The following is a 16,734-nucleotide window of genomic DNA, read 5'->3' as shown; positions in this document are numbered from 1 at the left end:
CACGGTTTGGCGCAATCAAAATTTTCAAAAGCCTGAGGTGGGTTCTTTAAATGTGGTTACCGCAGCCTATTGTGGTTATGCGCTCCGGCTAAATTTAGCTCGCTTGCTCAGGAAGCTGTACTGCAAGTCTTCAGGGGTCATTTAGATGTTGTTGTTGTTGTTGATGATGATGATGATGATGATGATCTGATTTTATTATGGCGCAACGGCGCCGTTTAAATGACAAGCATTTTTGGCGTATCTCCGCGGCACCTGTTACATGGCCAAAAACCGACCCAGAAATCGACGTGGCGAAACATTTTGCGGCTACAAAATTTCTGTCGTTGAAGCAATCAACCGATTACTGTAGTTGGGAACCCTGCCAAAAATTGGGAGGACCCAAAAGAAAATAAGTAGAGAGCGAGTATTACAGGGCAACAGGGCAAAGTGGAGGAAAAAGAGAAAAGGGAGCCGGATGTCATAAGGGTTCCAGTTTATTAAGAAATTGAATACACATATGGTAACAACGGGCAGTTCCACGTCTACACGTCCGTGCAAGAGTATGGCTAACTACAGCATTATGTTTTATGCAGTCATACATCCGAAATTATCTCTTTTTTGGGACAGGCAGTCACTGCTTCAGGGCTTACAAGAAATCACAAACAAAAATATTACGCACTGTGGCATTCGAATAGACACAAAAAAGGACGGCTGTCCTATGGTCATCCACCCTTTGTATGTAGTTATGAAAAGTAGCATGTCCCATCTTCTGGCTCACGATTACTCAGTAATGGTCCACCTACCTTTGTTTACTAAGATTCGTCACTGTATCTTGAGTTTTGTGCCCTAGCAATGTAAACCTATTAAAACGTTCCACAAACGATAACGACAATTCATCGACAAGAATAGACGAGATAAAAAAAGCTAGTGAGCATTTTAGGCAAGAGGCTTGATTCTAAAACCAAAAACCTTATGTGCCAGTGAAGGTACGTCTAACTTGTTTCTTCGTTCAAGGTGTCACAATCGTTCAAAAGTTTCGTGACGGAACTCGTGGTTCGAAATTGTTGCCGCAGCACGACATGGTTTAAAATATGCGCATATAACGTCACTGGGCATTATGTACGATGCGAAAAAGACACTGAAGACATGTCGCGACAGCATGCTTGTGTCGCCACAGCAGAAGTTAGATTGTGTGGCTCAGTCGAAATAAAGGCACTTCAGCGCTGGGTTCATGGGTGAACCAGTCGGACACTGGAAGGCTCGAGCGAAAGCCGGGAAGTTCCTGACGGCCTTGTTACAGTCTCCCGTCACAGCCCTGAGTGGGCCGGCTCGGGTACACATGCTGAAGCAGGCTGTAATAAAGAACACCTGCGCGAAAAATGAGAAAGGACAAAAAAAGCTTACAATTCGCAATGTGACACTACACACACAAAGAGCGAATGAAATGCCGGAAACTTCTTTTGAGTAAGAATACCTCATCTTTAAGAACCTTTGCTCTAACACTCTAACAGCACACCATCCCTGCTTCTACACGAGCCCGGACGGTCTCCTCCAGAGGAGTGGTATTCCGCAAAATTGAACACACTTTAAGAGTGAAGGTACGCAAGGCTGAACGTTCGAACAGTGCGAATACTTGTGATACGTGAAGCGCTTGAGACTACGCGAGCACGGTGCTCCGGATGGCCGGCAGCAATAGACGATGACAAAGACGACGTGGTGCTTGTGTTTGGCACGAGCGTGCCAAGCGTGACAAAAAGAAAACAAGAACAAAAGAAGAACAAGCGCCAGTTGGCCAAATACTCGAGGTGCAAACGGAGGAGGAGATGAAGAAAGGAAATAGGAGAGAGGGCAGGGAGAGCGGAGGAGACACGTCGGCGGCTAGGGTGTGGAGATACGAGCTTGAGGGGAACCTGGACCTACGCTCGCGAGGGTCTCTACCCAGCCAGCTCAGCACTTCCCGATGACCTGGCGCCTTCTTTGCAGCAACCTGCGGTAGGCACGGCCGTGATGGCTCTCCTGAAGCTGGGCCACGAGGCGCGAAAAAGTGGGCTGTCGGCTGCCTGGGCCTGGACCCTAATGGCTCCCATACGATCGCTGCTGCTTGCCTTCTCTGGAGCCTGGGACGCCCCGCTATGTCTACTTCCACGACTGCAAGGTGACAGTCTAGCGCATTGTCATGAAAACCGCCCGTATCTGGCTACTCAGCTCCGCCTACTGCCTCATTAGGCTCGCGCCAACCGGAACTGGATTGCTCAAAGGCTATCATAACTGGTGACTTCGGTATTTGCTCGGGACTTTCTTTTCCTTTGTTATCCGTTGATAACCGAGAAAACTGTGCGTTGACTACCTAGTTTATAATGTGTCACATGCCTTAACCATCCTTCAGCATTTCATGTGTAATATTAGTTTAGGGTAACTCTTTAGTTTGTGTGGTGTTTTGAAAATGAGTATTGATTTCTGCTATCGATGAAGTCACCTTTAGTGCTTTTGCAAGCAGCCCCCTACTTTTATTAACATCACTAAGGTTTTAGCACCTCGTATGCACGCATTTAATTGATCCCTTGAAAGGACCTCATCACCGCCAAACAACAAGATCTCTACAGCCAATCAGAAACTCACGCAGTCTCTGAAGAAAAGAAGAGAAGGAAGAAGAAATGGAAAACGAGGAGCGCGAGAACAGCGAGGCAAGAGAGAAGAGGCCGCCACTGCATTGAGTGCTTGGAGGAAGCTGTCGGGTTGCGACCCGAGCTTTGCGGTTCCGACCGAGCCAGGACTAGTTACTGTAGGAACAGCGACATCCTCTTCCCTGCGTCCAGTGGAAGTGGCACACCTGACCTAACTACCTGGCGTTTTTTCAGAGGGTGAACACGAAATACTTTGAGCTCCGTCAGCACGATTCCTCTTCTTCAGCAGCCTTACCACCTGGGACTCAGCTCTTCGCAAGTCATCATCCATGCAAGTGGTGACCAATCTGTCTATCCGCTTCCCTGCCACGCTTCACGTCATACTCTATCTGTCCCTTGCATGAACTCATAATGACTTTGTTGTTCCAATTTGTTGCTATCGTGTGCTAGTATGCTTGACTCAGTTTTGTCCCTTTTACTTCTGTGCTTTGCTGGGAATATCACTCTTTTTTTCTAGTGCTATAACGGGTTTGTGTTCTGACGTTACACTTAGGCTTGGCATGAATAGTGATATCGGCACCCAAAGAACTTCTCAACCGTACTCTCCGACACAGACATAAAGATAGTGGAAGGAATCATTCCCGAGAAGTGGCCAGCCAGCATTTTATTCGCTCCAAGAAACGCCAGACGCAGATGTGAATTATAAGGAAAACTAAGCTTAGCAGTAATGTGAACTGAGGAGGCTGGTAGGTGTTCTTCGTTAGCTTTTCATCCCGTGTGTCATGTTGTTTCTGTTTAGTACTTGCATAGCTTTCTTATTCGCGCAGAAAAAATTAACGAAGCGAAAACTAATTTGATGCTGAGTTAGCCATTTTTGCTTGTACTTCTGTTCATGTGCTGAAATATCACTATTTGAGCCTAACATCTTGGTCGAATATCAGTACCGATTGGCGCCTTTAACGCTCTACAGTTCGAGGAAAATAAAAGGGCGGAGCATTAGTGTGCAGGATAAGCTCTTGGAAGTCGTGCCCCTTCGAAGATGAGAATACAACGAATAATTTTTTATGAACAGGTGTACCTTCAGAACTTAAGAAGTGCTGCGCTTCGGTATTATGGTCAAGTGAAACAAGTACGCAGAGAAAGGACTGTGATTTTACGAGTTACACAATTCAGAATGAGCAGCCTAGTCGGTAAAGTGATTGTTATTGGCTACTGGTTAGACAAGCTCTATTAATTTTCATTAAACGGGTTCAACGAATGCCGGAAAAAATCATCAAGATTGAGCTTGTAGTACATAAACTAAAACAAGCAGCGTTTATATTTTTGTTTTTCAACATGAAGCCACTTACCAAAGGTTTTACGAAATGCATGGTAATAATATATAAAACCTAATGCTAGTCTGCTCACGTGGAACAAAGCCATGCCATAGTGGCGTATGATACAATGTTGCGGATTCTATATGGTCTTATGACCTCATAGACGCTACCGAGAACACAAACTTTGGAATAAATAGATTCCACCTGGCGACTCCCTAAGAGGTGAAATGCGACACCAACGCGGTATGTGGGGCATCAGTCAGACGTCGAGAATCAAGAAAGTGCCTGCAGGTTAAGCAGAAAGACAGGGTGCCCACCTGCTCCTCTCTCCAAACATCCGATAGCGGCAAACTCGCGTTAGATTGTCGCCTCTGCCTCTGAAACGCCTCATATGCCAACTGCATAGCAGGCACCTCCGGAAAGATGTCTTCGCCGGATGACAAGCAGTCGGCCATCATCGACATCTCTTTGCGCCAACGTGACGTTACCCAGGACTCGTTGATGCGTCCCGCCGGATCTATCTGCAAAAGACCACCGGTCATGGGTTGAAACAAACTGTTTGAGCCCTTCTCATATCTGTTGACCTAAACATCAAAGGAAACACAGTAAGTGTGATTAAACATGCGCAGCAATACAATCAGCCGAAATCTTAACAAAGCACACCTATTCTCATCACCTCTAACTATCTTGGGCCATCTGTGGAACCGATCGTCTCTATAAAATCAGAAACACCCACCGCGATGCCGAATTATCAACGAGCAAGCGTCGCTTCTTCATAATTAAATGCACTTTCCTGCCCGGAAAAATCAACTATCGCATGCTTTCTCCATTTGTGCACGAGCGGTCTTGCTCGTTTGCGCTAACGTCCATGTTATTTACAACCCAATGCTTCCTCATTTCATTGGCATGGCCCAGGCCAAGCTTAAACGAGAAGAAGGAGGGTTAACCGAGGGGCCCGATTTTTATTAGTCATATCATGAGAAGCCAGCAAACACTGACACCAAGGAAAACATAGGGGGAAATTACGTGTGCTTAATAAATGCAATAACGAAACGATAAATTATTGGAAATGAAAGTGTATGAAAAAACAACTTGCCGCAGGTGGGAACCAAACCTTGGCGGCGGACGTGGAATGTCCTTTCTGCCGTAGGGGGAAACATGGGGGGAAATTCCCCCTTTGTTTTCCTTGGTGTCAGTGTTGGCTTCTCATGATATGACTAATAAAAATCGGGCCCCTCGGTTAACCGCCTTTCTTCTCGTCTATTACATAACGAGGGTCTCGAATACGGCAGCATTGATGCCTTCAGGTAGCATGTGTGGGTTTATTGACCAGTTGCCTTCAACCAAAAAGATCACGTTCTCGTGACGCCTGCGGCAGAAAGGAAGTTCCACGTCCGCCGCCCTGGTCTGTGAGTGGTGACGCTGGCTAACGCTCCCAGAGTTCCAGTAGTACACATAAATACACAAGAAAGTGGATGGGGAAACGCCGCCGCGGTAGCTGAATTGGTAGAGCATCGCCTTCAAAATGCGAAGGTTGTGGGTTCGGTTACCACCTGCGGCAAGTTGTTTTTTCATCCACTTTCATTTCCAATAATTTATCCTTTCTTTATTTCATTTATTAAGCACAAGTAATTTCCCCCTATGTTTTCATTGGTGTCAGTGTTTGTTGGCTTCTCAGGACAGGCCAAGCATGTCATTCATAAGGCTGCAGTCGAGGGATGACCCTATCCAAATTCACACACACACAAACAAGAAACATTTAAAGACGGCATACGCTATGAATACAAGGATACAGAGAGAGAGAGAGAGAGAGAAAGAGAGAGAGTGTGCATGAGATGATAACTTTAATGAAAAGCTGTTGATGTTTTGATGACTGGGTGTCCGGCATGCTGTTGCAGCACTTGAGTGAAATCTTTTATATAAGAAGTGATAAAAAGGCACCCAGACACGGCATGAACCCTAAATGTATGAAGAATAGCACCAGAGAATCTGCAAGGTTCCTAATACGAGGTGGCAGACTTGTACATACCTAATTGCTTGTAATTAATTATGCTTTCGGTACTTTTGTAATTTACCAATTACTTTGTTTATTCGGTAACGCACACTGTCATTTAATTACTTATTTCGGAAAATTGTCACATGTAACTAGTTATATTTTTGACGAAACATGCTAGAACATGGGATTCAGCTTGGAGCACTTATTTTTGTTGGGGACTACAGTGTCCAAAAGAATGAAAAATTTTGCAATAGGTCGCCTCTTTCCCACAGTCAGCGTGCTGCAGCAATGCCCCACTCACATCAGCGGAGCAGTATTGCCGAGTAGCAACCCTTTATAGGAAGTCCGACCTCTCACCCTTTCTCTTATGATAAATTTCTGTCTGTCTCTGTCTCTCTCTCCCTCTCCTGGAAGTGATCTTAAGGGGCCTTCATGAGCGATAAAAGCAGCGACTCAATGCTTCTTCGCTTAGAGCAGTATGATTTTGCTCATGCAGACAGAAGGTCTTGGATCTTAAACGCATGTTTTTATCTGTCTTTTCTTCCCATGAACATATATTTTCAAAATTTCCTGTGGCCGATAGAACAAATCTGCTTCAATCAAGTCCGTCATATGGTAGCCGAAAAATTCAAACGACTCTCCTTTAGAGTGATGGCCATTTCGGACGTTCATACGAGTGAATCACCTGCGGGTGAATTTCAGTTTTTCCCTTGCCCTGTATTGAGAGCGCCTTTCCCAATTTTGTGAGAAAGGTACTCGTACGTTACAGGATAGTCCCTCTTTTCAGGTTGCAAAGTGAGCGATGTTTCAATGTCGCTGCAGATGTCTTCAGAAATAAACCAGGGAAGAATATCGACGAAAAATGTGAAAAGCAATTTCTTAGTTAATATAAACAACGTGCATATGGCCTAATCTGACGTAATTAAAGAGCTTCGCCACCTCGTACTACGCACTACATTTTGCAATGGTAATAAAATGGGGAGCAAATTAATGTCAAAGTAATCAATCACACTTTCTCATAGCTAAATTATAATGCTGGGGTGAGTAACTGGAAACCGTGATCCATTTATGGAAGAAGTAATTAGCATTGTAATCGGTTACCTTTTTTTCGGTTACGTGTACAAGTCTGCCAGGAGGGCTAAGTTTGGCTACAGCTCCTAAGAAGCTGTCATTTGGGAATACTGTTTCACTTCAAGCAGAGCATCGACGCAAGCTTCTTTGTTTCATTGTAAACCGGCTTTATACAGATGAGCGAACTCGAGTAAGACTAACTTGCTATGTCAGGCTCCATCTCTTAGCGTCAGTGCCAGTGCTGGAGCTTACCTTGAGACCCGCGCCGTCCATAGCTTTGACCAGTTCCCTGGCGAAGCCGAAGCCCAGGCCTCCGTGATCCATGGCGGCTGTTCCTTGGGCGTAGAAGATCGGCCTCGCCAACGCCGTCACGGCGATAGACACCGTGTTGAGCAGGTAGTCGTAGGCGAACAATGGCAGCAAGAAGTTTGGTCGAAGCGCCAAGGCTTGCGAGTAGCGAGGTTGCTCGGCTAGCTGGCGGAGTCGTTCGTGACCATGCACCCAGTATTCGGCGAGCGAGTCCTTGTGCGGCGCGAAGCTGGCGTACATTTCGTTGAGGCCACGCCACGTGAGCAGCGAGTCCGGAGGCCATAGAGATAAATGAGTGTTATTCAGCTTCTCGATGATGGCCACTCCTGAGGGGTCATTTTCCCGCGACAGACGGCTGACTCCGTTGACGGCCGCATTGATGATGTGGGTCAGGGTGCGGTTCACTTGCACTCGCACCTGAAAGGTGTTCAATGAGTGCTCCACGTACAAGGGTAAGTCGAAAAGCGGATGAAATTTTTACACATTTATGTTGGCACATAAAATACCGCACATATCACTTCTTCACTTAAGCCCTCTGCACGCGCGGCGCTTTTGGTATCGTGCAATCATTTTCTGTATCCCGTCCACAACGAATGGGTGTGTTTGCTCGCGAAGCCAAATCTGCGCCGCCTGCTGGACGTCGTCATCTGGACTGAAGCAGCGACCGCGCAATGCCTGCATCAAAGGACCAAAGATGCGCTAATCGGACAGCACCAGATCAGTGATGTACGGAGGATAGCGAAGCGCTAATAGCCGATGGCGGTTGTCCACCGGTTCGACTCCCCCTGCGGTCACAAACGGCTCACTACGCCGCGCTGTTGCCCGATGGTGCAACATACTTGCGACCATTCTGCTACACAACACTCGACTAAATAAGGCAGTGACGGACATTCCTATTTCCGGGACACTACGAGAATACACGTACTGACATCACAAATACACACCCAGACTTCGTTTATTCCCTGTAAAAGTGCGAAATCGCCTTCTCTGTTTGATTTACTCTAGCAGATGACGGCATCTTTTTCTAGATCGTAGCTTAACCTGAAAAGAAAAGCAGTTTGTTAAAAAAATTATAGAACCTCAATTATCTTTTTCTATACAAAAAAAGACATTTTCCTCCATGCATCTAGTTTACTTAGTGCATCGGGCAGAACACTCTTATTTCAGGAAGGCAATTGCAGTCACTATCTTAGACCATTCTGGACAAGAAAGTAGCATGCGCAGTAACCTAAACGACAAAATTAATGTCGTTTGTTTTGGGGGAAACATTTGTGCCCTTATGGTACTACCGTATCTAAGATTGTGTCATTGGAAAATATCAACCAACAGGGCACAGCTCTCAAATTCCTTGCGCAGAAGCCGCGGCCCTTGAAGGAATTTACGTCCGTTCAAAAAAGCTTTACACTGTCCGAGGGAGGTTTGATTGAATTTAACTAACTGCAAACACGAATCAGCTTCTTACATCGCACAATATGACTAGGAAAATAAAAGACGACCAAAAATGGAGCACTCACGTACTCCGAGAAAAGAAGCATCGTTTCTCTTAGAAAATGTCAGATGCTTCCAGCACATCTGGTGTGCAGTTATTCTTTCGAGTAATGATCAATAAATTTATTTGTTAATAAATGTAGCTTATGCGTTAATATACACACGCCGTCCTTTCACACGACTTAAGTAGAGCTTTCGATTACCCCCATGGCATACTTATATTTACAGGAATTTATTTTTTCCCCATACTGCCAACAGGTCGACCACTTCAGAACCTTCTGATTGTTGAACGCTTCTGTGTGTTGTTGTTGTCTCGTACAATATGTTTAAAAACCTTGTTTTCTGAAATAACAGTCCTCATGATTTCTAAGACAAACTTGTAATATGGCGGCAGGCAGCGACGAATGCTCGTAGTTTTTCAGACAGATACACTTGTCGAAAGGTAATTTGTCTATTACACGTTTTAATATATCTTGAAGACACTTATAGGCCGAAACTACCTCGTAGCTTCAAAGCATTCCGTCGTCCGACTATGGCTACCCCTTGAAAAGGATTACGTGTGTTGCTGCGATTAGATTTCCACACTTATATGGCAATTTGAAATTGGCAAGGCCTTGAGTGGTGGTCAGGGAGCGGCGAGTTCTTTAGTTGATATGACCCGAAAGCGCCCGCTGCCCCTTCGCATGGCCGAGCTAGCAAAACTGACAAAGATCACCAACACGGTCGTCCCCGTAGAATAGTAGCAGTTGGCTACCTGACAAGTATGCATCAGCGCCTAAAAGCTCATAAGAGTTGACAAAGTTAATTGAGTGATGGTGTTCAACAGTGTGTGCTCTTAAGTATTACATCAATATTTAGCAGCGAGCAATAAGTGGACAACCTTGCGAATTGATCAAAACGTTTTCCTGCAATTTCCCATATGTTTCTCTTTATCCGCCCACTTGTAGCTACAAATCTTCAAGAGATTGTAATCAACTTTTTCTTTTACTTTCCTCCCGACACGAGTGAGTCAGTGACAGACATTCCATAGAAAGACTGGTGAAGTGCCTAGCCAACGAACAAAACAAAGGCTGACCTGTGATGTCAGGCGCGTCGCCACGTAGACCGTTGTCGCGAGACCCCCGTACGTGGCTTCGACTTCGGTGGCACAGAAAATATGCCTGTTTTCCACGCCCTTATCGTGGTCGCCAAACTTGTTCTTCAGTAGTTCAATATCGCCCAGTGGTGCGAACACCTGCACGTCGAATGATCCATTCATTTTACAGCGAAGCTGTTTACAGCCAGGTTCATGTGGATCTCGTCTCCGTGGACGTCGACCAACAATTTTTCAAACGTGGGCCGATCCCGATAAGACAGTGCAATACCGACCCGTGGCGGAGGTGAAGCAACCGTTACGCATTCCTTAGACGAGTGAATACTGACCGGCATATGATGCTAAAGTAATATCCCTGCAAAAGCGCAGCAATTGCAGTCTACTTGTTTAATTTTGGCACTGGCATGTTGTTCTCTTTCGATGCGCTCATATTTACGCGATAATTACTGGCATTCAGACAGAAATTGTGCGCTACCTGGACGAAGAACCAAGCGATGTGACGAAGTATTTCACGTCGATCGTATTTCGCGAAGAACGCGTTGATAGTCTCCAGGAGAGCCGTGTCCTCGACCACGACTCGGTCACGGTGCTCGAATTCAGGCCACGTGGCGAGGTGTTCACGCAGCTTGGCTACCCACACTGCTGTCGTTATGTTTGGTGTGTACAGTGCTATCTCGGACAGCAGGAATTGGGCTGGAAACTGCGTAAGAAGGATGTGACGTTTTGTCATTGCCATGACATGACTGTCCCATGCAAGCAGGCTTCTCAAAAAGGTGCAGAGCCTTTACGCGGATAATTGAAATACGTGCGACACATTTATTTGATGTTAATTCTAAGCTCAAGGAGATGTCTACTGTTACGTTTACACTACACGCGACGTTAGCGTAAAAGGCAATTGTGTGCGTTGATGCGGCTTCAACATATGACCGCACTTGCAGCTCAAGGAAAGTAAGCATGCAATGAAACTGAACAGTCCTACTTTTCAAACTCTGTTCATTCGTTCCAGTATATTCAGTCAAATACCCACGATGAATAATGTAAATGTTGCTGTTTCACTGTTGGGCGTATATAAAATGAGGAAGATCGCAGATTGATAATAGACGATCCATCACTTTTGCTATAGCGAACACAAGAATCACTCCATGAACACGAATAAACAGGATTGGTCAAGTGGAACCCTTCGTTCTTTCTGTTCTTAATTAAGAAATACGAAGAATACTAGACCCGTTTAGAGCACTCGCACAGATGGTCACCCTTCTTACCTTTTTATTCCGTGTCTGCAACTCCAGGAACCGGTTCAGTATGTCAGAATGGAGCGACTCAATCCTGGCTACTTCCTCTCTGGTCGGCCTTCTGTCACTGGCATCAGCGAAGGCCTCGAAGTAGTTCATGAAGTAGTTGTAGTACACCTGATAAGCAACCAGAGTCTGGTGGTAATTGTACCAGAATGTTATAAAGTTGCCCAAGCGGAGAACCAGGGTGTTTCTTTGGCCGCTGTTACCTTGCAACACCTGCAGTTTTGTGTGAAGAACTTGGTAAAAAACAATCTCGCGGTTTTTAATGCTGGCCTGAATGGCGCTCGTATTCAGTGAAGGTGTGCCAAAGAAGTGTGAAAAATGCAGCAACATCATTCGGCAGCCCAGGCTAGTTTACCCATACCCGTACATTTTATTTCAAAACGGAGTACACCTTTCTACACCTTTCTACTTTCTGCTTGACTCGATGCAACTGCATAAACAGGAGTCCAGACCAATTCGAACGTGTGATTGTACCCTGGCGACAGCCACAACAAATGGCTCACACATCCTGTTTATTAACCTCAACTATGTGCGTCTTACTTATAAAGGCTTTTGTGACAAAAAATTTTTAAAAGAATAACTTCACCACATCTCTGTCTTTAAATATGCCTTTAGGCACGTAATAAACATTGAAATTGTAAACAAATCACTCCGATAGAAAATGTGCTGGGGCAGTCCTGGGGGATCGTCAGTTAGCCTGTTTTTCTTACACAAAAGTCGTATTTCAGTGCACGTGGAATACTACAATTTCACACAGCAGGTGAACGCCCTTGGTCAATTTCTTGTTACAGGCTCACCATATAACTCTCAAACTATCATTTTGTGCAGAAGATGCTTGTGCAATGAGCCGTTTCATCTCTGTGTCCTAATTGTATATGCCGCGTTGATGACAAGGGAGACATGCAAAAAAAAAAAAGGAAATCTGTTGTACCTACAAAGCGCCATCAACCTCGGACATAGGGTTAAGAGCCGATCGGAAGTTATTCATAGAAAAATTACATGCATGCCATTAATAAAGGTAATAAAAAATGTCTCTAAAACTTTGTCTCGGGTCTCCAGCGTGCCAACCTGTTTCATTATGGAGGGACGGCGTGAATGAGGAGGAGAGACATGAGGAACTCTGTGAGACTTATCACGAAATAGCCCATAGGTATCACTTGAGGCGTCGCGCGCTCCCACCACCGGCCAAGCAACTCGATAAAACGCGAGCGGTCGCGTTTCGCCGCCTTCAGACAAACACATACCCACACCCAAAGTACAATAACAAAATCACAGGGGGCAAGGAAAGCGACCAATGTAGGCTCTGTTCAGAAACAGGAACACTCACACGCATAATGTGGGAATGCACCTCACTCGTGTTTCCAAATCCCCCTGTCAGCAGCGAGACTGACTGGACAGCCTGGCTCAGTTCCGGGGACGTCGACCGACAGCTTGAACTGGTGGACTGGGCGGAGAAGGCCAAGCAGGCCCAGGGCCTTATTTAAAGCCAATCCCTCAGCAACGTCCACCTTTACCCTTCCCCCTTTCACTTTCACTTCCCCCTTTCACTTTACCCTTCCCCCTTTTTTTCCTTCCTGAACCTGTAGAGTGGCATGTCGTAAGGTTTACCCGAAGCTCTCGTTGATTGACATTCATCATTGAAGAAATACCTATTCGATGTTTTACTGCGGTAGCATGTGTGTGGGCACCCCAAGGAAATTATCGACGTAGTCGTCGGCGTGACGGTGATGTTTCATATAAATTCGGAACGGGATGAAATCGTATGTCGCTCCGCACTTCGTATGCTGTAGATGGAAGGCAAAGTGCGCAAGTGTGAGCCCAGAAGGATGGTGGCTTGATGCGCGCCCATTGGTGAAAGTCACGTGATAAGGCGCGCGTAAGGCAGGAGGGAGTTAGGGGAGCGTAGGTGACCGTGCAGCACCGCGATCAAGCGCGCCAGGGGCGGGGCGGGGATCGGTGAGCGTACGTCTCTCTTCCAGCCTAGTCGTGCGCCTGTCTGGAGGTAATCTTCAGCGGGGGCAGAACTTCGGCGAGTGCAGAAGCCTGCTTCCGATCCGGAAGGACGCTTAGTGTTGGAGGTGGCGTCATCGCAACGCGTCCGAGACGTGTTGAAGGGAGCGCGAGCCGAAGGGTTCGCTCCCTTCTGCGTCTGCTCTCGCTTCTCCGTAGAATATTCCTATGCATACTTTGACATTAGCTTAAGTGCGCACTTCGCTTTGAGGATTAAAACAACCAACAATATGCAGCTACCACACTGTTATTCAGAAATAACATATTTTACATATCAAGAGTAGCAATCTACTTTTGACCGTATTGTCGGCGTTTTAGCCAGTTGAACCCTCTCCTAAAAGCCCTAATGTTCTCGAAAAGCTTATTTTTAAATTATAGGGAAGAGATTGCAAAACAATTAGGCAATTGAAATGTTTCACTGGTTTAATAACATTATTTGCCCACACTGGCTGCTTATACTTCGCTTCGATATGAGAGGGCTTGAAAGGTGTTTAGTGTTATAAAACTTTTTTGGCGATATAATAAATTATTTCAAAATGCATAGTAATATGTTGGAGGACGCTTAAAGTTCGCTTTTAATAGTAGAACGTGACAGCATTCAAAAATCCCTGACTGCTGCTCGCGCTTATGTAACCGCAATGTCTACCGTGAAGTGTGGGCGGCGAACGCTATGTACCTAGCGGAACTTTCTGGTAGAAACGCGGCCTCGTGCGCGGGCCTCGATGCGGCGGAGGCAAGCGCCATCTGGATGTAGAAGAGTCTTGTGCTGTGCGTGTTGGTACGCAGCTTGACAAACAACGAAGCCTAGCCTTCGAAGGAACGTGTACAAGAGGACAGAAAAGAGAACCACACAAGACAACCAGACAGCCAGCGTGTGTGGTTGTCGTCACTATCCTCTTGTGTAGGCGTCTTCGAAGACTGCGTTTCGTTGTTCGTCATATGGAGGTGTTGCAAGGAAGCGGACGCACCGCTTCGTGGCCTCCGAAATTTGAGCGCGCCACCGCGCGAAAATCTCGAACGCCGTGGCTGGTCTATGAATGGTAAAAGTGGTGGAAAGAGGGCTTGTGTTTGAGTTTCCGCTTAATCGAACTACGTTTTCTAGTAGATTCAAATTACTGTGCGACGTTATCACGTCTGTAGGTTGTGTCGTAGTCGTACTTTACAATTTTTTCTGACATATTTTACTTTAACAAATTCAATTACTTCATTAACTAATTTGCGCTGTACGGAGGGTCGGCATGGTTGGGTTTGCCTTGTTTGGAATCATTTTTGCTGAAAGGACGCTTGACGGTAGGCACCGACGCCAGATTTTGTGCGACACGGGGTCATTAGCGCTGTCGCGTCAAAATTCTGTCTTTCAATCAACTTGTACCATGGGATTTCACGTTCGCCAAAGGCAGCACTTTTGCATTACCTGGACGTGGAACCAAAAATGCGTGTGCCAGTTGAAGGCGAAGTCGAGAAGCACGCCCAGGGGGTTCACGTTCATGTCAAGCTCACCAGGCCAAGGTATTCGACGTTGTCTCATGAATTTCTTGAGCGCTTGCATGCCGGCGCGTCGGGCTTGGCCCACAGGCTTCCCTCCCATGCACGCCTTGTACATAGCCAAGGCCTTCTTCGCCGGAAAGTATTGCTCCGAGCTTATTTCCAGGAGGTTTTCGAAACCCTGTGATAATTGGAGGAGAAAGTACGCCATAGTTTTGCGTTGGAGACACTATTATGCGTAGTCAGCCCGTATCTGAGTGTAATAATGGGTAAGAACTCGTTCGAGGAACCCCGTATCTGCATCACGCGAAAAGTGCAATGCCCTGTATCGCCACAAAACTGTGTTTTAGCAAGTTAAGACATTTAATTGTTGTTATAGTGTAGATATGGATCATTGGCAGCTTCATATGCGATAAAGAACAATTTCAATCAATAAAATAGAATACAAAGAGAATACCCATAGAGATACATAGGGCTCCACAGAAAACGCATGGGGAAGGTTATAGTAGGGGGAGGCCAACTGAAATTCGGGGATGGGCCAAACGAAATTTTGTGGTTGACCAACTTATATTTGCGGGTAAGCCACCTTGGAATTTGGTGGTGTGGCAACTTGAAATTTGGATGTGGGACCACTTAAATTTGAGGGTGGGCCAACTTAAGTTTTGTTGTGGGCCAACTGTAACTTTGGCAGTGGGCCAATTAAAATTTGGGATTACGCATACTTAAATATCTCCAGTTAAGTTACTGCATTTCTTTTTCTAAGGAAGTCAGTCGATGGAAAACAAATGCGTGGCACCACTAGGAGCGATTTACTGGAAGATTCTGTCACCTGGCCCATGTGCAAAGATGGCACTCATGAAGACAGTGTGGTATTAGCAACTAATGGTTTGTTCGCATACAAAAAAAAAAACCACACACAATACCACGCAAATTATTGATCGCTTAACTTTCGGCGCCGGTCACACAGGTTACTAACATATGTCATAGGCCACATAGCTTCATACTACTTTCTGCGATAGTGAAACAGATTTCTTACAACTTACATAGGTCTCATAGCTTTCTACAAATATAATAGTCACGTAATAATGTAATCATTTGTCCAGCTAATCTCAAAATCGCCTTTATTTGTTTGGTCATCTTGTCACGTTTCGCAACCCGGACCTATGACTTGGCAAAAAAAGATGAACGCTCACAGCGCCATCTGCATGAAGCAAAGGTAACTGTGACAGAGCACTGAAAACATTCCTGTTCTGCTTTCCTAGCCCTTGATCTAAAGTTTAGCAAACGCGTAGACACACGTACAATCACGTACACTGCAGCGCACCATAATGTCACTTCTCATAGCCAAGCGCGTACTCTTGAAATTTGTTAGAGCTCGCTACGCCCCAAACTCAGTTCCGTTCTAATCAACCATCTGTATCAGGGAAGAAACAGAGCCCCAGAACAATGACACTAAACAGACGACACTCGCAAGCGCATATGAATGTCATCTCCAGTATGGCGCAATCCAAAGCCTTGTTACTTCACCAAAGAATGAATAGACCAACTCGATATATCACGTGTTCTACTGAAATAGGTGGAGCCCAGATCACACGCACTTGGCTATGGTTGGCTCAAATGATGAGCTCATACAGGGTGCCTTTTTTAACTATACCAACTTTACTTAAAAGCGCCTGTGGCAGATAACGCAATTCAAGTGCTTGATCTAAATTACTCGATGAGGCGACCATCACTTCTACGAGAAATGAAAATGTTTATTTCAGTGAGGTGCCAAAGTATGCTAATATTTATCTATTTAATTATTTATGACACATACATAAATCTAGGAATTATAGCTAGTGAGTATGTAAGGCATATCGACTGAGAATAAATTCTCGGTTCTACTCCAGTTTCAAGGTATTAATTTTCAACGCATCCGACAACACTTACTGGTATTCCAGTTAGTTTTGTGCATTAATGCATAAAACAGCTTTTGAGCAATTGGAACAGCAGTGCATTTTTGCCCCAAGTTTAACGGCGTATATTTCGAAACCGGTGCCATCCCGGGAATTCGTTCCAAGTCGAT

The 16,734-nt window shown here is 45.5% G+C and overlaps 1 protein-coding gene across 1 annotated transcript; it reads right to left on the bottom strand.

The window, feature by feature from the left end:
• Positions 1-1,176: 1,176 nt before the first annotated feature.
• Positions 1,177-14,673, bottom strand: LOC142558497 (endothelin-converting enzyme-like 1). Its single transcript, XM_075670625.1, has 7 exons — positions 14,599-14,673; positions 11,139-11,387; positions 10,352-10,576; positions 9,859-10,017; positions 7,239-7,712; positions 4,237-4,440; positions 1,177-1,347 (listed from the first exon to the last, which is right to left on the bottom strand). The coding sequence occupies exons 1-7, from the start codon at positions 14,671-14,673 to the stop codon at positions 1,177-1,179; spliced, it is 1,557 nt and encodes a 518-aa protein (XP_075526740.1).
• Positions 14,674-16,734: the final 2,061 nt, after the last annotated feature.

Source organism: Dermacentor variabilis, chromosome 9 (assembly GCF_050947875.1).
Source record: "Dermacentor variabilis isolate Ectoservices chromosome 9, ASM5094787v1, whole genome shotgun sequence".
In the NCBI taxonomy this organism is placed as follows: Eukaryota; Metazoa; Arthropoda; class Arachnida; order Ixodida; family Ixodidae; genus Dermacentor; species Dermacentor variabilis.
Note: the sequence above shows the minus strand (reverse complement) of the source record. Positions and strands in the feature narration are given on the sequence as shown.

What these genes read in the sequence shown, in the direction of transcription:
- LOC142558497 (XM_075670625.1), bottom strand. Translation starts at nt 14,673, where the DNA reads ATGAACGTGAACCCCCTGGGCGTGCTTCTCGACTTCGCCTTCAACTGG. An exon ending in TGCAGACACGGAATAAAAAG is followed by an intron (nt 10,577 to 11,138) that starts GTAAGAAGGGTG and finishes CTTCTTACGCAG; the next exon opens with TTTCCAGCCCAATTCCTGCT. An exon ending in CGACGCGCCTGACATCACAG is followed by an intron (nt 7,713 to 9,858) that starts GTCAGCCTTTGT and finishes AACACCTTTCAG; the next exon opens with GTGCGAGTGCAAGTGAACCG.